Source organism: Podarcis erhardii, assembly GCF_964252035.2.
Source record: "Podarcis erhardii genome assembly, chromosome: 8".
In the NCBI taxonomy this organism is placed as follows: Eukaryota; Metazoa; Chordata; class Lepidosauria; order Squamata; family Lacertidae; genus Podarcis; species Podarcis erhardii.
Window position 1 is genome coordinate 64,995,845 of NC_138499.1, and position 23,277 is coordinate 65,019,121.

At 40.9% G+C, this 23,277-nt stretch overlaps 1 protein-coding gene and 1 long non-coding RNA gene across 5 annotated transcripts in view; one reads left to right on the top strand and one right to left on the bottom strand.

Moving 5' to 3' along the window:
* Window positions 1-22,372, top strand: part of BLOC1S5 (biogenesis of lysosomal organelles complex 1 subunit 5) — a 31,503-nt gene extending 9,131 nt beyond the window's left edge. The window contains exons 5-8 of one of the 4 annotated variants that reach the window (XR_014159134.1): window positions 1,624-1,816; window positions 8,196-8,338; window positions 10,008-10,173; window positions 10,355-10,517. Coding sequence is in view for 2 of the 4 variants with exons in the window: in XM_081873173.1 (XP_081729299.1) it covers window positions 1,624-1,800 (177 nt within the window). In the remaining 2 variants the exon portion in view is untranslated. Of the gene's footprint in view, window positions 1-1,623; window positions 2,724-8,195; window positions 8,339-10,007; window positions 10,174-10,354; window positions 10,518-20,609; window positions 20,753-21,921 lie in introns of those variants that run through there. The other 3 variants (XR_014159133.1, XM_081873173.1, XM_081873172.1) reach the window with 3 other exon arrangements.
* On the bottom strand, window positions 2,411-7,604 carry LOC309348196. The gene is made up of 2 exons (XR_014159290.1): window positions 4,335-7,604; window positions 2,411-4,191 (listed from the first exon to the last, which is right to left on the bottom strand). It is a non-coding gene; the product is annotated as an uncharacterized lncRNA (long non-coding RNA).
* Window positions 22,373-23,277: the final 905 nt, after the last annotated feature.

The following is a 23,277-nucleotide window of genomic DNA, read 5'->3' on the forward strand; positions in this document are numbered from 1 at the left end:
AATACAGTACCATGGTAAGAAAGCCCCAAAGAGGTGGTTTCAGGTAGGGCTGGGCAATATATTGATATGTAATCTCAAACTGGTTGGAAGTCCATGTGGTGATATCAATTTCATAGCTTTTGACCTGGCAATATATCACAAATCATGATGTGCATGTGTGTGCTATGCAAGAACCACAATGTCGGGGGAAACATGAAGCCAGCCAATGCCTCTACATAGGTCCTTCCTTATTTCAGACACGATTGCAGACACTTTCTGTCAATACATGTGGTAGCAATTTATTCATGTATCTGGTAGATTTATCATGGTAATGGCTGTGTGAAGACTATAGGAGATCCACAGCCAGGGAGATTTAGAATGTTTCTGTCTAATGTTCAGAAATAGCGCAATAGTGAGGCTTTAGTATTGGCTGGGGTAAATGTATGTTGAACATAATGCCCCAAACCATAGACTTGACCATGCTCTTTACCATGCCAGTCTTATCTTGTGTCGCTTTATGCCTTAATTGGAAAGGACTGCTGAAAAATTCTTTAGAACCAGCTTTAGTTTGCTCACCAGATTTCCCTTCCAGCCTTTGCACCATCCTGGGAAAGCTGAAAATTATTAATTTTTTAATTGATGGCTTTCCCTAGTTTATGTGCATCATTGGGCAGCTTAATTCTACATGAACAAGACAGTCCTGTGTCCTGACTACACTTCACATTTCTTATGTGTGTATATCTTAAGATGGAGGGTGACAAATACTAAATACAAGGTTCTTGTGATCCAGGGTCACTTTTTATTTTTTAAAGGAGCATATCAAAATCAGTGGTTGCAATGCTGTATTTCATGCATTTTGCTGAAGTTAGCTATATAAGAAAGGATATTAAATGGAATTGGCACTGCTTATTAAACTTTCAAGTTAAATATTGAGTGTTGCCAGTCCAGAGCATAGCCAAGCACTTACTGTGTCTGTTAAAACAAAAACAAATTAAAGTGTCTGATAGGATGATTTTAAAAAGACAGATTTTGCTTTGTTCATTTACTTAAATTTTCCTTGTTCTGCAACAGTACCCAAAGCAATTTGTCCACAGCACTGTAGAACAGGCAACAACCATTTTGCACAGGGGCTACATTCCTGACCCTCACGTGTGTTTCACCCCCTGCCCCCTTTTCCAACCACTTCTGGGTTACGGCGATGTGTGCATGCGCAGTCATACGTTAGTTAGTTGTTGCCTGTATACAATTGCACATACTACAGGGAAAGCGCTAGAAACAGCACCATCCAATTTACAAATAGCAGCAGTGTAAGAAAAAAAGGCAATAGTGCAAGGGGAAGCCACAAACTAGATTTAGCAGATAGCAAATAGCAATTGTGGCGGGGAGGGGATAAATCAGAATGAAAGCAAGCCGCAGCAGGGAGAAACTGAAGCAAAAGCATAGTTGGGCAGTTGTTTTCTCACCCATGATGGTGGCACAGTATAAGGGACCCTGTTATAGTGAAAGCTGGTTTCCATTCTTGCCTTGTTAGCAGTGACACCAGCTCTGCCCTGTAAAGTACTTGTCATTTTTTTGTTATATTTTTGTACCACGAAACCTAAACTGCATGGATGTTTTCTTTTGTAATGTCCTTTTCCTTCTCAGCTTCAGACTGAGAAGCTAATGGCTGGTGAAACACGACGCAGAGCTCTGTGGGAGGAGTTTGTGAAGGAGCAGCAGAACGCAAAAGCAGTCGTGGACGAAGAGCACATCAAAGCGATGGAGCGCCTCAAAGAGCAATATGCCGCAATGGAAAAGGACCTCGCCAAACACACTCTTTAAGAAACTCTCGTGCTCAGTAAGACTGCTCCACATTTGCAGTATTGCTTTTCTTCTTATTCCAGCATCTTCCAATTTCAGGGTTACCAAGGAAGTACCAGAATTCAAATAGCATAGCAGGAATAACAAGGAATTGGGGAGGGAGGGGCTCTATAACTACTGTAATTATTCTTTGGCACTGATACTGGCGGCATTCAGATGATCAAGCCTTTGCTTAATAAGCCAGGATATTCACAAGCTCAGTGCCATCACACTCACTCCCTTTGCTCCCCATTTCCTTTCAGTGGAGAAACAAACCAGGAAGCCACAGTTAAGCATAGCTTCCTGTTGTGTCTGAACTGGGAAACCATGCTTAATAGCTCCCAAATAAGTGAGAATTTGTAAGCCAACTTTAACTCCATGGACATGGTTCACTGTGGCCTGGCTTGCTTGGTAGCCATTAACCATAGTTTCCTGGTCCAGACATAGCTGGAAGTTTATGGTTAACTGAAGTTTTCTGGCTTGTTTCCCCACCCATATGAAGGGTGCCACACAGGTACAGGGAACATAAACTGGAGTTACTAAACTAAGATAGGATTTGATTGTCTGAGGCAGGTATTTATGTTAAGTGTTATTTTAAAAAAAACAAGTCTACGTAGCAACATAAACAGTATTCTCCCATGATAATCTAAATTAGTTTCTCTGTTTCTATGTACAGCCATTCATCTTGTAAATGCATCCTATTCTTCATGCAGGGAAGTCAAATGAGCTCTTTCACAATTATACCTTGGCTTTCAGAACAAGGAAGATGGTGAAAATTTAATTTGAGAAATCCTCCAAAGCTACAAAGTTACGGAAGTACAATGCCCTGAGCTTTATGGACAGACTTTTTGCTAGAAAGCTCACCACAAAGAAATCTGAAAGATCTCTCAGAAGAACTGATAATTTTTTTAAAAAAATAAATAGAATAGCAAGAATGGGTGACAACCTGAGATTTTCAAAAGTATTATTCCTCCTGTTATCCAGCATTATAGGGGACAACTACTACTTTTTTTGAGCACTGCATGTGAGCAACTTTTGCTTGAGATGAACAACTTCACATATCAATTTGTGTTCTTACAAGGAGATGGTATTATGGAGCGTGATGAGCTCCTGTCTTCACTGTGATTAATCTGCATTAAGTATTAGAATAACGGAGGGAAAGCTCCTTGATTAGTCCTTTGTAACCTAACTTTCAAAGAATTCATTAATAACAGGATGAAAGCCAAGGCAGGCTAAGTGAGGAACAGGAAGATCAAGTGTTATTTTAACAGCTAGGCAGTGCATAAAATAGGAACATGTAAAACAAAATTACTCATTATCTGTGTTGCAACTGCAGATGGCCAACAATGGTTGCCTGTGTGAATGTATGGCTTAGTGTCAAGGCTCCATCCTGGCAGCCTGTTGATAATGTGATTAAAGTGAGCAGAGGAGATGGAATAAGTATTTGTGATTTCTTTCAATAACACTGAACTTCTGCCAAGCTGCTCTATCCACTACCGTAGGGCTGACAGCTTCATCAATCATCATCAGGTACCTGGGCTGAAAAGAGCACTTGCCAACAACTGAGGCATGCTGGAATGTTGTGAATTCTCTTGTGGATTGGGGGTGGGGGGGCAGGAGGGGAAATGGATGACTTTAAAGCATTTCACACGCTGTGAGGGGGGCGGGGAGAACCTCTAACGAAATTAATGCAAAGCAGTTTTTCAGATGTCTGTGAACTCACTGATGTGGTGAAGTAAATTCAGAATCTGCATGGCTTATTATAGAATTGAATTTGAGGCAGTTCAGAAGGTCACTCTTGGTTTTTAACTCTCTTGGTTTTCAAAGCAAATGCCAACTTTTTGTAACTCAGATATTGGTGTCTTTAAAAAAAATAATTTCTTCTGTTGAAGTTAACTTAAGGTATGACGCCACCTGTGTGACCCTTTCATGGGTTTTATAGCTCTGAGGCAGGGATCGAAGGAAATGCCTAGTGCTGTGCACATCTGGGTTCAGCAGAAGCAGCAGTACTTCCCAGAAGATGTAGCTGCTAGTCTCTCACTATCTGGAATTGGCTGCCTTACATCTCTGCTTTACAATTCTCTAACACCCAGAGCCTCCTTTTCCTTCCACTCCTTGTCTGCTAAAAGCTCACAGCCCATCTTGTGCCTAATTTGGGTGCTTCTCTTGTCCTACTTTCTTCTTGACCCCTTCCACTGCTCATTTCTTTTCACCAGGGGCCAGCAAAAACCTTTTCAGCAGGGGGCCGGTCCACTGTGTCCCCCAAACCTTGTGGGGGGGGGGCGGACTATATTTTGAAAAAAAAATAAGGAATGAATTCCTATGCCCCACAAATAACCCAGAGATGCATTTTAAATAAAAGCACACGTTCTACTCACATAAAAACACCAGGCAGGCCCCAAAAATAACCCAGAGATGCATTTTAAATAAAAGCGCACGTTCTACTCACATAAAAACACCAGGCAGGCCCCACAAATAACCCAGAGATGCATTTTAAATAAAAGCACACGTTCTACTCACATAAAAACACCAGGCAGGCCCCACAAATAACTCAGAGATGCATTTTAAATAAAAGGGCACGTGTAAAAACACGCTGATTCCTGGACCATCTGCAGGCCGGATTTAGAAGGCGATTGGGCCGGATCTGACCCCCGGTCCTTAGTTTCCTTATTCATGCTTTTCACTGTTGATTTCACCCCTTTGCCATCTCCATCCTGCCTCCTTCAGCCACTCTAATTATTAACCATCCAGTTTCCTTACCTGCATAGTACTTTCATATTTCGTGTCAGTAATATACACCAGGGGTTGGAGGACAGTGAGTTCAAATCTTGAGCTTCCCCCTCACTCCTGCCCTGGGCACTTCGACAGGTAGGTGTGGTTGCCCACCCATCAATATACATTACCATGACATCAGATTACCTCCCCCACCCCCTTTACATGCCCAGGTTGGATTCAAATCACACCTGCAAAGGAACTCAGCTGAACCCACTTTTTGGCATGGATCAGTTGTACTTTAGAGTTCCTGGGTGGATGAAGGTCACATTTTAAAAGCGCCATATGAAAGCACTGCTTTCAAGGAACAACTGTAGGGCACTTTAATGCTCTCTATTGTTCCTTGGCAGCTGCAAATTTACCTGACATATATAAAAGCAGGTATATATGATGTGCTCAAGGTGTGCTCAATTAGGACCCCTTCCAAGCATAATTTATTCTACAGATTGGAGGGTCTCCATGCCTGATACATGCATTTTCCCAACCTAAATCAATGATCTATGCATTTTCTTCTACCTACATCATATTCCTGCTTCTTGCAAGAAAAAAAAGTTACTCCATCCATGGTTGTTCTTTAGGAACCTCGTTCGTTTCATGAGTCATTTGTTACAATCGTGTTTGTTATTAATTTGCTGTTTCATTTGTTTTCTTCCCTCCCCCTGTTACTCTCAATGGGAGTCCAAGCTGCTTTTCTTCTGCCTGTAAGTGCTGTGTTCTCTGTCCAATTGGCATTGGATTTTCAGACATTCTGCTACCCCTCCAAGGGATCAGACCTGCCAAATTTCAGACAAATAGGAAAAAGGGCCCCCATTGTTAGGCTATGTCTATGTCTGTCTAAAGTGGCATTTATTTTTAGTCCAGGTCCTGGACACTTAATAGCTGCTCACATATAGCAGACTAATTCCTCCACTCCAAGTGAATATTAAGGCTCTAGGAACCAATGAACAAGCCTAGGGACACTCCATGTATTACAGGAAATAAGCTGTATAGTTTGGGGCTTGTGATGAGATTTTAGTTTGCTTTAGGTGAGCAAAATTGACTTTGACTGAAAACAGATTTAACTAAGAGCTGCTCATTTGCTTTTTTCACCCTTCCCTCCTTAGGTAACCTCCACCAGCATGTATTCCGAGTTTAGAGAAAAACAAAAATAAATGAGTAACAAATTAATATGTGCCAATTTGGAATTCATTTGGCATTTATCTTGTATTTCAATTTTTAATCAGTTGACAAAATGAATCCGGTTTTTCTAGCATATGCTATCTTGGCCTTTGTGCTCCCTGCTTCATGTCTTTCAAACTTCCTAGAACCTCTTCTCATCATTCCCCTTAGTCTGCCCGTAACAGAAATAAAGTTCATCCCGTCTCTAAAGACATTTTGTCCAAGAATAGCCAAAACAGTCTTTCACTTCCCTCACAAAAGCCAGACAGCTTTTGAAAATTCTGTTGTCTGCATTATCGTTCCCTCAGTACTTAAAATGCTTGTGGACATTCAGCGACAGCACAGCAGCTCAGCCAACCATTGGCAGAGATTTTAACTGCCATGAGATCTCACAGCACATTACAATATGTATGTGCAAACTGGCAAGAGTTCCTATGCCGGCAACATCTTTGGTAGCAGCAGTCATGTTAAAATGTTAGGATGAAGAGGCCAATGTTATGTACTGAAGTTCTCACCCTGGGCCAGCAGGGGGATACTGTAGATAGTTCACTCAGGTCCACATATGCAAAAAAGGGATTGAAACTGATGTTCAGTGATTGGATAGTTACAGAAAGTGTTACAGTTGCATTGTAGTGGAGCTCTATATAAGCAGGCTGGCTGAACCCTTCAGTTCAATTCTGTTCTGGCCTGTGAATAAATAAGAGCTGTTTGAAGAATTGCTGTGTTGTCTGATATGTTCACCCACAACTTAACAGCCACCATTTAAAATGGGTCAAAATTGACCACCCATGGTTGGTAGAATTTTCAAAGGAACCTAACAGACAAAGTTCTCTGTCCTCATTTCTTAGTGTTAACACAGGTTCTTTGAACTCAGTACCTGATATAACTTCCAAGAGTGTTTGATACTACACCCTAAAATATACATAGCAGGGTGGATTTGATTTAAATCAAATCGATTTAAATCACGATTTAAATCACGTGTCAGTAAGACTTGATTTAAGGTTGTTGTTTTTTTGTTGTTTTTTTACAGAAAGACTCATTCTTGCTGGTATACTCTTAGTATTTACAACCATATGAAGGTTTCGTTTTTTGGAGTAATAAATTTTCAGAGTAGTTTTTACAATTATATCAAAAATTACTGATTTGGTTATGCTATTAGAAATACATTGACAGATAATTATGAAATTATTGTGAGGTTTAATAAGTTAACTGTTTATATTTGGACAACTTTTCTGCTGTACTTTATTGGAAGGAGAAAAATAACCATTTCCTTAATAACAATTTAAACAATTTATTTAACTAAAACAATAACATTGTAGCATATGTATCCATGTTTGTTAACTGATGTGGTTAAACATTTTTAAAAAAACCTTAGACTGAGTTTTAGCACACATGAAATACTTAAAACAAATCCTTATTTCCTGATGAATAGCCTTTGGACTATAATGTAACTTAAATAGAAAACTATCTTCAGAAAGATTTTTCCTCCAAAAGCATTTTATTGAAAAAATCCAATTTAAATAAAAACAATCCAATTCAAATAAAAAAACCCTGATTATATTTCACCATCAGTCCCCTCTGAACTCACCAACTGCATTTGCTGTGGGAGGGAATGGTGCTTCTACTGGGCAAATGACCCTAGATGAACCGTGTCCTTGTATTCTGTCAATAAAGTCTAGTATTTTATTGTGACTTTTACTGGCAATGTAAAGGAAGCTGTTTCTTGTTTTGTTATTGTTTGCTCAACACTTTTTATGCAAAAACAAGAAAAAATATGAAGAAAACAGACTGTGATCAGTCTGCTTGTGAAAATTGCTCAGCCTGCTGACATAATAGTCAGTCACTTGATATCATTTACAGATAGGTAGCCGTGTTGGTCTGCCATAGTCAAAACAAAACAAATTCCTTCCAGTAGCACCTTAAAGACCAACTAAGTCAGTTCTTGGTATGAGCTTTTGTGTGCATGCACACTTCTTCAGATAACTGAAGAAGTATCTGAAGAAGTGTGCATGCACACGAAAGCTCATACCAAGAACTGACTTAGTTGGTCTTTAAGGTGCTACTGGAAGGAATTTGTTTTGTTTTGACTTGATATCATTGTTATATGATTTGTTGCTCACCAGCAGGTGTCAGTATGAGCATTGAAGGTACTATGTGCATCTGAGATGTACTTATCTGCATTCACACCAGTTCTAACATCCCAGCCTTCAAACATTACTTAGAAGCAGTGCTTCTCTTCTAGAAAATGAAAAAGGTGTAGGTACCCCAGGAAAAAAGCACTGCTTAGAAGGAAGTCCCATTTCAGCTTCCTTTTAAGGACATCTTTATACCATTTTTTTTTTTTGTGCTTTTTTGTCTTGAAGTAATCTAGGATAAGGTTAAGTTTGCCTGTTGTTGCTAACTTTAGTCTTCAGTTATTTGGGGATATTGTGCAGCCTGCTTTCTAGACCTTGAATGAGAGACCCTAGAGAAGCAACATGTGAAGAAAGAAGGAATTCTGCTTACTAAAACCAGCATAAAGAACCAGAACTCAAGTGTCTTTGATGGTATGGATTAGTAGCCTCTGGCCAGTGAAGAGTGTCACTGAGAGGTGATTTGCTTGTTTGTGCTTCTGACTGTTTCTCTACATAGAGCAATCACCCACCTACAGTCTGAAGTGGTGAAGTCTATGGACTTTGCCAATTGGCTCTTCCTCCTTACTCTGCATGAGCTGTTCTCAAATAATTGTTTTCCTTGTCCCTTTCCGACAATATTCCTACATTGTTCGCAATGGAAGGCTCGGTAAAATATGTGTTCCTCATCCTTTCAGTATCTGTTTTTCAGCCAGGGATCTGTGAGCATCCTTAAGAGCTGTGGGGGGAAAAACCCCGCAAAAATTGCAATTGCAGAGAGGAATTCTCTGCCAACTTATTTGGGAGTGGGTTTTAGTGAAACCAATGGGACTTCCTTCTGGATAAAAATCTACAGGATCAGGATGTCAAGTGGACATCATTTGTTCACAGGACCACAGGAGACTAGGGTTAGACACATTACAGTTTACTTCACTTTAACCCACATTTAAGATTCTACCAATTCAACACTAAAGAATGCTGCTTGCTTCTTGAGGGGGATTTACTGATTGCTTAGACCTGCTTCTGCAACATTTAAAAAAATAATGCAGGAGTTTGGTTACTACTCCTCTTTGACAAGCACCACATATTCATGCACTGTTCTTGCAATGACTCTTGTCACAGGGCCAGATCATCCAGTTTCTAATCTGAAAAAAACTTTGGGTTGTATTCAATCAAGTTATCCCATTAACAGAAGGATTTCCACTTGTGCAGCAGACATTCCCCTACTTCTATCCCACCCCGTACACCCCTCAAGTATGTTCTGAGAGTTCCCCCAACCCTCCAAAGCAGATGGGGGGGGGGGCAACAGGTAGAGGAGAAGAAGGGGACATTCTATTGCACTAGTAGAAGTTCTTGGATTGATGGGAAGACTTCATTGGATACAGTCCTACATATAGTGGATCAATAAGCTTCACTGAGTGCATGACATAATGCTTTATGCGTGGAATGAAGAAATGGAGCTGGGTGTTAGCACTGCAGTATCATACTGTACCAGAAAGTAAGGCAATGCTGGCATGGCAAAGAGCTGCAGTGTGGGCTCTTTCCATGTGACTTGGGGCTCCTCACATTATCTGGTACAGGAAGAATTCAGTAGCCTCTGTACCGCAAGAATAACATCACAAGAATGAGCGAAATCAGTTTTCTGATTTAGATGACCAGCTGGCATGCCATACAAAGTTACCCAGCTAGAATTGAGTTGTTGAACTATAATTGTCCCAATATCCCTACTGAAATTATTTTCCTTTGAACTACCCATTTTAAGATGAAAACAATTTTGCACAATTGTCATTCTTATTACTCATAATGCCTTGTTTGTTTGGATCACATAGAAAAGTTCTGATTTGTCCCAGAGGCACGTTCTGGTTGTAGCTGATATCCCATTGTATAAACGACCCTTTTTAGTCTAATATAATAGGTTTTGTTTTGGGGGTGCTTTTTCTTGTTTTCTTTTTTTCCTGTTGCTTGCATGCCGTCTGAAATACTTCAGTCACATGAACAATTTGTCTGGGACAAAGTCTTATCTACAGAAAGTCTGATTCAGCTTCAGAGACTTAAGACTACATGGTCTTGTTGTGTTTGTTTCTTTTTTAAAAAAGAATACATATGTGTATGTGCGCCTTGTTAAAAAACATTGCTGCCCCCATCTAGGAACAATACAACACTCACATCATTTCCTGAAAAACGTGTAGAGTTGGAAGGCAATTATCTACTTACCAAACAAGCTAAAACAACAGTTCCTGATATTCTTCTGAAATATTTCAACTTCCCAAGAATCCGGAAAAAATAGTTCCATGAGATGGTGCTGTGAATGAAGGTATGACATTTCAGTTTCCTTCGCTTGGAATTTGACATCTCAGGGCAATAGATTACTGTGTATTTGGCACTGGTGAGGGAGGAGATATCAAGTGAGGTGTGGGCAGAGTGACTGCAAATGACACGTTATTTTTCTTCAGTACAGGAACAATGAACCGTTTGTGTATGTTTCTCTCTTATAGTCACAGGCATATAGCTTCTTTCTTGGTGGCCTTTGAGCAACATCATCTGAACCGCCAGCAAGAGAAACAGGAACCACATGATGAAATAGTTCAGTAGCAATAGACACCCATCTTTTGTTTGTATCTCCATAAAGTAAAATTACTAAATAAACTGTAAACTGAATATAGTGGAAAATAATTTGGGGAAACAACATTAAGAAGACAGATGGTTTTCTTTTTGTTTCCTTTCTAGCAGTTCAACCGCATTCCCTTTGTGATATTATAAATGTGGCCCTCCATCTGTGGTTGGGTGGTCAGGGGTGATGGGAGTTGTGACATGCCCAAAATTGTTGGATTACAAGTTCCTCAGCCTTGTTACAAAGTAAAATAGGACAGCATGGTATAAATACTGCTTTTACAGTCTCACACATGGCATGTATTCTCAGTCTTTAGAAATCATTAGCTATTAATTGAAACTGCAATAGTATTTTGAGTGACGCTCTTCTACAATGGACATTCAAAGGGAATGCCAGGGTGATTTGCAAAGACGTCTGCTTCAAGCTCAGCTTCTCTGTTTCCTTATTAACAACTTCCTTTTTGTATCTGTGGAACATGCCCTTGCTAGACTGACATCCAAGAAAAGGAGAAGGTCAGATTAGTTTACTGGGTACAGTATTTGACTTTTGTGGGCTGCATTGCTGAGTTTTGCTTAACGCTTTGTTTGCAGGCCATGTGCAGCTCTAGAACTTGCCACTGTTGTTGGCACCAGTTGGTCCTTTTGGCTGGCAGATTCCTGGTAGAGAGTTAGGCAAATGAAGTCTGAAAGAGTGAACACCTTGTTTGCTGCAGATGGTTTTTTAAGGTCATGTTTGACTCATTAGCGTTCCTTCAAACCTTTTGCTTTTCCTACATGGAAAGCACTTCAGTATGGGACATGGGTGGCCAGCCTTTGGCATGGGCACCACCACAAGTAGCAATAATTTAAAATATTCAGAGTATTTATATCTATTAATAGAGCAGTCTTTTTATTGAACAGTACTGTTCCCCACCCTTTTATTAATACCAACTTCCTGGTTAGCTCGGGTGGAGAGGTTTCCATTGAATTATCTACAATGGCTTTAAAAAAACCCATTTACAGTTACATTATCTACACACTAGATAATAATCTTGGTAATAAAATAATTGCTTTCCACTATTCTGCACTTCAACCATGACAGTCTTCTTTTCCAAATTTTTGCAGTGCCCTCCAACCCTCATAAACCCTTTTGCAAACTAACGAAATATTTTTGTTGTTGTTTATCCAAATATTTAAGCACTCCCACCAGTCTAACCTCATGCAAAATCCATTAGTAAACATTGGAGACACTACCAGCCTTACTGCAGGCCAGCAACTGCAAACTTTCTAGCTTCAATGAACCCTTTCCACATTGATTTCTTTGCCAAGGAAAAACTGCACATTGGTCATAATATCTATCTATCTATCTATCTATCTATCTATCTATAACATGCATCATCATGCCATAGGCACTTTGCATGTTGCAGAGGATTCAGAGGCATATTTGGGGATGCACAATCAGTTCATACTCTGCCTCACCATTGTTCCACTTTGGACTGCACCCAATATTGTTCTGTGGCTGCATGTTTTGGGGGGGTGATTGCTAATGGTGGGCTGTTTCACAGAAGCCTTTCCATCATTATTGGTCTCCTCAATGAAGGACCATTGACAAGCTTCCAAGAGCCCTAGGACATGGGTTGAGAACCACTGCTATAAACATTTGAGAGGTGGGGAATACTCAATTAACTGTGTTTAAACCTAATTAACTTCCACTTTTCCTGTGCCTAGAAAGCAGGGGTCCAAGTGGTTTTCCGTTTGTCCCCATGCTTTCAAGGCATGGGCCCAAGCAGTTTTGTCTTTGCCCCGCTGCTTTGACTTAGAAAACCCACTCTTTAGTGCTAAATGGGAGCAAATGTCAACCCAGAGAAAACTCAGTTGACATTTGCTCCAATTCAGCAGTAAATGGCAGGAAGGCAGTGAGGCAAGTCAAAGAATACTCCATTTCCAGCCGTCCCCTTTAGAGTCTTCCATTATCATGCAAAAGAAGTGAACAGATCCTTTTCATTTTCCTTTAAAAGAACTCAGCTGTTCAAGCTCAAGATTTAGGACATGCTGAAAGAAAACACAGGCGGAGGCAGTCAGAGTAAATGAGGAATGTCAGGACTCAGAAGGCTACGTTGTTTAGCCTGAAGGGCAGTTGGAAACTGAAGTGAATGAAGCCAGGTTAAAGGCCTGGATCAATAAGCGCTTACGGTAAGATGTCCCAGGAGTGAGCACACAAAGACGGCTGTAGTACTCTCAGCCATTTTCTTGCCCATACCAATATCATGGCTTCTGGCGAAATAGGAAGCAAACCACAGTCACGAACCAAAGGTGTCCCTAAAGGAGGTTTCATATTCTCCCAGGGCAGAGGCTGCAGTTGTAGCCCCTGCCAACGGCTTGCGTTCAAACCAAGCCATAAAGGCAGAAAAAAGAAAGGCTTAAGAACACCCCAGCCCACCTAGGTGCAATTAAACTAAATAACTGAAACAAGTTGGCTGCTGCTGGCACTTTTGGTGCCCTGGGGAGTTTTCTGTTTTGGAGCCTCAATTGCGGTAGCGTGTAGGACGCACAAGACAGTGGAACCAGCCAACCGGATGGGCCTGCTGTCCGCAAATTGGGCTCAGTCTGCTCCCATGTCCGGCCACCAGACGACAGGCACAGCAGCCCCCGTTGAGCACAGCCTCCTTGAAATTGTCGCCACCAAATGAACCACTGACTTTAACTGAAGGAGCCACATATATCTTGGGCAAGGGAGAAACTAAAATTAAAAGGGTATTTTTTTGTTTTTCCACCCCTGCCTTCCTTCTCCCCCATCGTTCCAGAGTTTGTCATCCTATCACACCTATCAACAGTGCCAGCCTCGAGACATTTTAGCACCTTGCGTCGAGTGCCAAAAAACCCCTGAAATGACATGCTATCCCCCTGCATACTTGAAAAGCTGCCATTCTTTCCCCCTACCCTCAATAAAACTCACAGAATCTGAGCTGAATTGATTCAATTCAGTGTAGAGAAGCTAGAAAAAAAGAGCCCACAGCAATATTGTAATTGAGGTGATATTAGACTTACTTTGCGCTCCCCCTCCACACACCCTCTTTAGGTGGTGATGGGTATTACTTCACTTACTTCAAAACATGGCGGCAAGCCAACCTTGCCACTCTTGCTCCTGAGTTGGGGCCCTGTACTTTTGCCCTAGAATACTACTCTGATGGGACTACTGGCCCATGGTCATCCCCTCCACACTTCCAAATTAATGAAGTATAGAGTCCCATAGTTAGCACAGAAGAAACAGACTGTATGTCTGTGTAAATTGCTGTGAGTATGAGGCTCAGCAGTTTAGCAGCAGGGTTGCCACCATCTTTTATTGCTTGGGGTGTGGGGGGTATGTTGGTGGCATTTCTTTATAAACACAGGAGGCTGCAGGGGTTGATTTAAAAACTTGTTGATAGATGAAAATGATGCATCTGGCGGATCAGGGGTTGATTAAAAAGCATGTTGATAGATGAAAATGATGCATCTGGCGGATCAAGCAACTTTCTTTTTTTTTTAAAAAAAAGTATTGTTAATTGTTTTTTATGCAAGAGCATGCACAAGCATGGAGAGGCAAGCATCATCTTGGAGGAGGGTAAATGCCAAGTCTCTCATGCACGAGGGAATGCCTCTGCGAAGATGGTGCCTGCTGTCACTGGCATGTGCACAATGTATAATCTATAAACAACGAATCCTTTTGTCTCCAGGCGGACTATTTTATTTGAATGCATCTTGTTTGCAGGTTCTGTGGATAGATCTGTTCATTGACTGGAATTAATTCACAATCGACCTATTAGTATTTCCTTAGTTGAGTGACGACAGTCCTGCCATTTGTGAGGAGTGTTTAAAGAGCACTACAAGATAATAAAGTAAGGAGGACATTTACAGCCCTATAAATCCAGAGAATGGGCATGGATCCAAAAAATCATAAACTAGTTCTGTGAGCCCAAGGAGGCTCTAGTCTTGTTTTTCTTGAACATCAGCCCACTCACCTCTGCTGCATGGCAAACCTAAGACACACACCATGCAGTTCTTCATTCTTCTTCAATATTTTTTTTTGGGGGGGGGTAAATAAGTGGATGATGTGTGTATCTCTGTTTGTCCACATGAAAATCCAGAATCCTTTAAAAAGCAAAAAAATATTATTAGGGTTGCGTAAGCCCCACAGCAACACCCTTCATTTCAAGAAGGTGGGTCTTTGTAAAATCATCATCATCTTCTCCCGTATCGTGGACCCCATAGCTCAGGACTTGCTACGCCCTTAAAAGGGCAAAGAGAAGATCATGAAATACTGTAAGACAGCATAGCCATTCTCATCCCAATTTGTATCATGATCATGGCAGAACCACATTCCACACAGCAGTTGTAATATGTTTACACCATCTAAGCGAAGAATAGTGGACTGCTGAGAAAAATAGATATCCCCGCAATGGAAGCACTACCGTAAAAGAAAGATGTCTTGAGATTGTACTACGAATGAGCAACAGCTGTGCATTTGTTGCATGGAAAAACGGGTTTGTGGAAAGGCCTTAAGATCTGGAAGATCCAGGAATTTGCATTTCCAGATTGTATAGAAGATCCTTCTCAAGACATGAATGCAAAAACAGTCCAGAATCTTAACTCAGAAGGACTGCGTATTTTTATATCCATTGTCTAACTACACAAAAATACTCTCCCACCAGGCGTCCTGAACTTGGTCCTGAATGCTAACAGATCTTCAGGCAGGTCTCCGAGCAAAGAAATGAGATCAGAGCCATCTGAGGTAGGGTTCAGAGAGGTTTTGCCTTGCTGGGCAAAAAGCATAGGCTTGAAGCAGTTGGGATTTTGACTACAGACTGCCAATTTGGGGTTTTAAGGTGCTGGTGTTACTTTTGGGATCAGCACTGCCCATTTGTACACTATTTCTGTACTCCTCTAGGACCTGTTTTGCCTGTAAATGAATTATGGAAACAGCACACATTTCCAGTGTTCTGTCCTTGAAAGGAAGCTTACAATTAACTTAACCGCTTCTCGGGCAAATGGGGAAATAACCAATCACACAGCAGTTTCTCAGTTTGGCCTATTCAGTAGTTGGTATATTTTAAAAAGTAAAGCAATTTTTAAAATGAAATATTTGCTTGATCTACACGGGTTGTTATATATGTATTGGCTGCTGTTTCTACAACAGCATGCTGTCAGAATAGCAAAAGTCAACAAAATACCACATGCTAGCACACAGTCACTGGTTGGCATCCTCAGTTTTCTATTTCATCATATGAAAAAAAGCTAAAGATGTTTCTACTAAAAGTGACTATGCATACAACATAAACCTCATGGTCAACAGCCCCCGGTGTATCTGTGAAACCAGCAAATAGCACGTTGAAAAGGAAAGGTGCCAACACACCCACCTCTGGTGGGTGCCAGTCTTGATATAAAATTTCTCCATTGTTTGCCATTTGTCAACAGCATGAGTCATAATGCTGGAACCAATATGAAAAATAGTGGCCAGGTTCATGAAGAATTCAAGAGACTGTTCCAGTTTATAAGGTCAAACAGTTTTGCAAGATTGACAGAGAGAGAAGACCAGAGGTCTTGGAGGTTTTCTTCCAATGTTGATCTTTGGGTGATATCCTGTGCTTTGAGGACTTGATGACAACAGCCTTGGCTTGGGTGCAAAGTTCAGGCTAGCATCTTAAGACTAACACAGTGCTGAGCAATGTAACTTTAATGTCACATAGCATCCGATCCTCAAATGATACAGTGACTAAGGAGACAATGAGTAGCCTGAGTAGTTTTGCAGCTTGTCTTTTCTAGTGTTTGTTGAATGGAGGCAGGACTACTCAGATATATCATGGAGATTCAAAGAATGGCAGAACAGCTCAATCACTCTTGTCTTTCCCTTTTCTTGTGGGAGTTATGCCTTCGTCACAGCAAGATACACCAATATGTAGATGGAAATGTTTAAATTGTTTGTTCCAGTATTTCTTTAGTTAATAGATTGTCCTCTCTTTCATAATACCAGAATGTCAGTGAAGCTGAATGCTGGGAGATCCAGGACAGACAATAAATAGGAAGTCGTTCTTCACACAGTGCATACTTAAAATTGCTCCTGCAAGATGTAGTGATAGCCGCTAATTTGGATGACTTGAAAAGTGGATTAGAGCAAAGCCATGGAAAATACCACTATATTGACTGGTACTAGTCGCAATGTCTTTATATTATTACCTCTATATTGAAGGCAGTATGAATACCAGCTGCTAGGGAAGGCAAATGGGAGACTGCTATTGCGTGTCCTGCGTTAGGTTTCCCATAGGTATCCAGTTAGAGAGAACATGATGCTGAACTGGATGGGCCTTTGGCCTAAATCAGTAGGGCTCACCATACATTCTTTAAAATGGTACTGACCTCTAGTATAATAATTGACTCTAAAAATAAGATGCATAAAAGGCTTACTAGACTCCCATCTTAAATTTATATTATGATAACAAATAACTTTTATTTTATTTTTAAATGATCAAGTTTAGAAGATGGGTGATGTGATAGAAATCTGTAATATGTGTTATATTTTCAGTTGATTTGATCTCTGGTAACAGAAAAGGGCACATGTAGGTGAAAATCATTAAGCTATGTTTGAAATCAGATGTTGGTTAAAGTTCTTCTGTCACTGAAAAACCTTGAAATGAAGTAGGTTTTAGAAACCCCCTGATCTCCATTTTGAAGGTTTCTTGCAGGAAGCACATTTGTTCCCCCAACAACACACACTCACATGGGATAAGTTTGTGCCATTAGGATGCAAGTGTCTAAACCTGTGAAGCTATTATTGCAGGTGATTGTGTACATTTTTTACAGAGCGAAGGTGGCCATGCATAAGGAGGTTAGATGTTACTGTCCATAAACTAGTATTTGGAGAACGTCCCAAGACCAAAGATACTGGCCATCCTTGGTGTAGAGCAGGGATGGTGTACTGTGGCCCTCCAGATATTGGTGGGATACAACTCCCATCATCCCTCACCATTGGTTCTGCTGGCTGGGACTTATGGAAGTTGAGGTCCAACAATAGCTGGAAGGCCTCAGGTTTCCCCATCTCTGCTGTAGAGCAACGACTGGCATTAAACAATGGTAAAAATATTAAATGGGCATTCCTGAGCTCCACCACCCCCATCCGTGAAAATGCTTAAAATATTTTCTGTGCTATGTAAGTAATACATCAACACTGAGGCTGATTAAAATTTGATAACCATTGACCTCCCCACTCCATTGTTAGGAAGACTGTGAAGCAAGATAAAAAACAGTGTCACAGCTATGAGGACAAACAGCATAGCATCCAATAAACTATTTTATGTACATATTTTGTTAAGACTGGTTCCCATTTCCTTGTTTGTTAATGAGTTGACTCATCCAGATTTTCAAAAGCCTAGTTTCCAACACCAGTGTGATAGGTTTGAATTTCTGCCAAGTGGGATTGGAGGCAGAGATAACAGTCAGCAACAACAATAGTCTTCCTTGGTCCATTTGCCAAAAACAATTGGCAGAAAAGGCTTGCCTTCTAACTTATCACTCAGTGGGTGAGGGCTCTGGAGTTCTGGAAGAACACAGATAACTTGTAGGATACAAGGAAGAGGCAGGCTCACACAAGGGACCATTCTTACCTGAGTTTCCACGTCTCACCATTAAAGTTGTTTATTTATGTTTGCAAATGTGTACCCTGGACTATCCTCATTCTAGGATCTTAACAACCCTCTGTCCCAGTAGTAGGCTATGAATGATCCCATAGGCTGCATTTCTCCAGGGTGGGGAAATCCTTTGAATCCAGACAAATATCTTGGTAAGCAAGATGCAGCCCATTCAATTAGAGATGAGGAACCTGTGGTCCTCCAGGTGTTTTTTGGACTTCAATGCTGGCCAGGGCTGATGGGAATTGGAGTCCAACAACATCTGGAGGACCACTGATTCATTGCCTATTCCATCCCTTATCTTTTCAATTAAATTTTTTGAAGCGTTTTGTCAAAACAAAATTCAACCAAATGTTTTCCTATCTACCCCCCACCCTCGTTTCTCTCTGTAATCCCTTCCCTTGCACAAATTCTGCTTACTGTTTCATCCCTCCACTGTGCTGATCTTACTCCCTACTCCCTGGACAAGGGACCATCTAGTCTAGCATCCTGTTTTCACAGTGGCCAACCTGATGCCTGTGTGAAGCCAGTAAGCAGAACCCAAGTGCAGCAGCACTTTCTCACAGATTTGCATGAAATGCGCACATGCTACAGTTCAGAAAGACAAGGTGACCTGTGTGCCTGCTCAGTCCACTGTCAAGACCTCTGTATTCTCTGTTCTTATTGTTCGTCTTTAAAATGAACTTGGATCTGGATATATGGCAACCCAAGTCATTTACCCAGTTACTCTCTGACATTAGTCTCTGTCCCCAAAACTAAAACCTTGAGCCACCTACAAACAGCCTGGTACTCTTAAAAGTCACCATTTCTACAGGGTTAAGACAGAAGATTATAGAACAAGTTCAAATATAAAAAAGCAAATACTAAGAATAAGTACTGGGAGTGTTTTCTGGAGTGCGGTCCTTTTTCAGAACACAGATCGAGGCTTCGAAGCACACAGTGCGTTCCTAAACATGTCCACTCAGAAGTAAGTAAGTGGGAGTTACTCACATGTAAGTAAGTTTTGCACTGCAGCCATCTTGAATGCAGTGAGGCAGGGCTCCCACAAATATATTCATAGGGTTATACTATAAAAAAAATTATCTCAGAGGCATGGGGAGCAGGGAGTTTATATTTTGTTTTTTTAACTAGGTTTGCTTTAATTTAGTTTACAAATGTTTGCTTTTAAAATTTTATTCCTTTATACAAGCTGTTTTGAGCTGCCACATTGTAGCAAGAATGATGGGGTATAAATGGAAAAAATAAATTTAGACCAGTAGTAAAAAAAAATGTCAGTGGATTGGTGGTCTGGAAAAACCATCCAATTGTTTATGGGTTATTACTGTCTTGGCAGAGACCTGCTCTGCAGTCCTCTGAGTTTTGAATGGCTGTGTCTAATATTGAAAACGATGTTGTCTTCAGATCTACTGTGATGGGTTTTTTTGTTTTTTTCAATCCCTGGGGTTTCTGGCAGTATTATTGTCACTTATTTTTGTGTGCGGTGCACTTTCAAATTACAGGTGGAAAACATGTAGCCTCTTTCCACAATAACTTACGGTGTGATGCTAAAAGAAGCATCACAAGTGGAAGAACAAAGCAGCATAATAGGATGGCAGATAAAAGAAATACAATCGTCATGTGGTTTATCACTATGTGGTCCACAATGGTTTTTCTATATTCAGTAATTGTCACAAAAGCAGTCATATATTTTCCAGTGTGCATTGCTCTCAGCACCAGAAAACACAACCATCAATAGTTGTGCTGTGGTGCAGAGTCCTTGTTAACATATTCCGAATTAGAAGGCACATATTCCAACTTTTCACCTATTACTTTTTTAACCCTGGGGGGGGGCACATTTCCTTCTAAGCAACTTTCCAAGGTGCGGTGGATGGGTCCGGAGGCAAAATTGGGCGACTAATGTTAATTTTACGCTCTTTTGTAGGAGAGCTTCTCCACACACATCTCTAGACTTGTCTAGCTCAAAGGACATCCCTCCAATACATGCAGCCATGCCATAGGAATCAGCAGTTACATAATAGGGCACTGGCCCTTTACAAGAACGGAGAGAGCAGGGCCAATAGGAGAATCAGGTCAACCAGCCTTCATAGAAGCTCAGAAGGTTTCAGCATGTTGCTGAAGCAACAGCTCTTCCTGTGTGGCCAGCTCTGGGTACAGTGAGCTCTCCAGGGTACTGACTGACATGCTACCTTGTGCTGGTTGGGATCTGGCAGTGCTGTTGGGGTCATGACCTCTATCCCATTGATGGAGGTCCTGTGTTAACCTGGCGTCGCCAAGCAGTACAGAGCTTAAATCTGCCAAATGGTTAAAAACATACTTAGCTGAAATAAAGATTATTTGGGTTTGTTGTATGTTTGGTGCTATTTTATATATCTGAGTATTGTTCTTACAAAATTCAGTGTCATTTGTGATTAGTGCAATTTGTTATATTAGTGTTAATGGTTATATATTAACTTTATTGCTGTGGTTTTGCATTGATTATTGATTATATGTGGACCTCCAGGCTTCTCTGGCCCTCAGAACGATTCCTCCTCAGGCTACACTCATCACGAACCCTGCTCTGCACACTCAAGTGTTTTTGCCTAGCTCCACAGTGTCCATGGCAATGTCTCTTGCCTGCTTGGATAAAAGAAGGAAAGATGTAAAGTAAGTACATACATACAAATATTTTAAATCCAAGCACTATCTGCTAATGTTAAAGAATCCTTTCACATGATCTCATTGTTCCAATCGTGTGTTTTCTGAATACTAAGGCAGGTTTTGGGTTTAAAGTTGTCACTTCAGTAAATTTATTATTTTGTTGGTACATCTAGTAGATTTATAACAAGCGTTTTTGCCCACCACAGACATTACACTCCAAATACTTAATCACTTTGAACGAGCTGATCCTGGAACTCACCTCCCGTTATTTATAGTAAATTGTGGCTTACTGTGCAATCAGCAATCCTGTTAAGTCAAAGTACTTGGATTTAAAATGATTAAGATCTATGAAAGGGCTAAATGTCACAAATATGCATTTCATTTACAAGGCTGAAGTAACACTATACAGTCCTTAGATTATTCTTTTTATAGACCAATTTTTTTTCTTCCTCCAAAGGCTAATCAGATCAAATGTCTGCTTTTACAGTTTGTCTTCCACTGCTGTGAAGAGGACACTTGTTATTGTACAGCTCCCATTAATTTTAATGACAAGAACTGTGCAAGAGAATGTGCTATTTGTCAACTAGTGCAGCAAAGTTAAGTGGTAGTATGTATACTATTGTTATCTTCAGTTTAAGTGTTTGACATAAGAGCCCTTGGGACTGCAATCCTGAACTCAGCGGGACTCACTTCTGAGTAGACATGCACACGATTGCATTGCAAGTCAACTGCATATATTCAGGAACCAGTATCAGAATACCAATCTAGAGCAAAGCTATCGGCCGCCCAGCCACTTTAGGAGGACTAGGAAGCAGCATAGCATTTCTACCTCCCCCTGTTCTTCATTCAGATATTTCCCAGGCTCTCAACTAGTTCCCAGCATGGCCTTCTAACTGTCTGGGGGCCTTTATATGAGCTTAATGGGTTAGTACAGCTTCCACTCCTGGACATTTTGCTGGTAACGAAGGGCCTTCTAGTGCTGCATTTTCTTGGCAGCAGGCCAACAGGCAATGCGGATGCCAGTGCAAACATCCCACATAGACATCTTGTTAGCCACTGTGGAAACAGAATGCTGGGCTAGATAGGGATTTGGCCTGGTCCAACAGCAGTCTTCATATGACTGAATGTTTTTAATGGGAGAGAACCGCAACAAGTGCATTGTGTTTTTTTAACAGCAGCAGCAACGTACCTATGACACAGAAAATTTGTTTTCTTCTTGCATTGCAAGCATTAGGCCCATCGGAGTTGTAAAGAAAAATATGCACCAGAGATTTCTCATAAAGAGAGTCAAGCTTCCAGCTCTGCTGTTGTATCCTCGCCCCAGCACAGCACCATGCAGTGACTGATCCACAGGATTCGTGGGACAAGCTGTTTCCGAAAGAAGAAAATGTCCTACCCCCTCTTCCATCTGTGCAGTAGCCCAGCAGAACTCATTACGCTGGCTCTCCTGCAAGCACGTTTACTTAATGGAATCTGGCCCTCAGTTAATAGCTTAATGGAAACGTCAAGTGTGTGTGGCAGTTGTAAAAATGGCAAATTCCTTGCTAGGGATTATTGGGAATCAGAAATAAAAATTCCAGTGCTGTAACGCCCTTATACAAAACTATGCTGTGGATGCATTTGAAACACCGTGTGCATTTTGTGGTTAGCCCATCTCAAAAAAGATACCTTAGAAAAATGACATTTTAAAACGACAAAGTGATGAAGGGGTTGGTGCACATTCCCTGCATGAAAAAGCTAAAGGGTTTTAGCTTAGGAAAGGACAATTAATGGGGAATATGATAAAGATTTACCCAGTTATGCGGAGAGTGGATAGAGGTTTCTCGTCCATTCCCGTAATACCGTAACTTGTGGTCACTCAAGGGAGCTGGCAGGCAGTAGATTCAGGACAGATAAAAGAGAGCGTTTCTTCATATGTATCATTTATGGAATTCACTGCCACAAAATGTGATGATAACCATTGACTGAGATGGTTTTTTAAAAGGGTTAAGACAAATTCATGGAAGATCGATCTATTAATGGCTAATGTCTGCGCTAGCTAAGTGGAGGCTGGATAATCCTGGAAGTCTATTGACTGAAGTGCTAATGTCATGGCCTCAGAACTTTGCAGGACATACCCTGTGTTACAGAGAAGCCTGGGATATTCCACCAATACCCATATTCCAAGCAGAGTGAATAGATCTGTGTCATAGTTTTCATGGGACAAACTACTAGTGCAAAAGAAAACAAAAGCGTTCCGTTGACTGTCAGCAACCTCTAGCTTAAGAAAAAATGGCTAGAGCAGAGATGATCATATCTCAGAAAGTTACGAAAGTAACCTAGCAGCATTTTTTCATTTGTTTTACACTTCCTCAAAGTTGGTTCAATGAGAGATGATCTCAACTTTCAAGATAGGAAACCAACAGCCAATTCCGCCCAAGCAGCCAGTGAAGGGAAGTAACTGTTGAAACTGGTCTCTGAAACGGCATAGTCAGGGTGGTCAGGAATCCACTGGGTGGTAGTTAATAGCTAATAATAGACCTGTGGAAGTT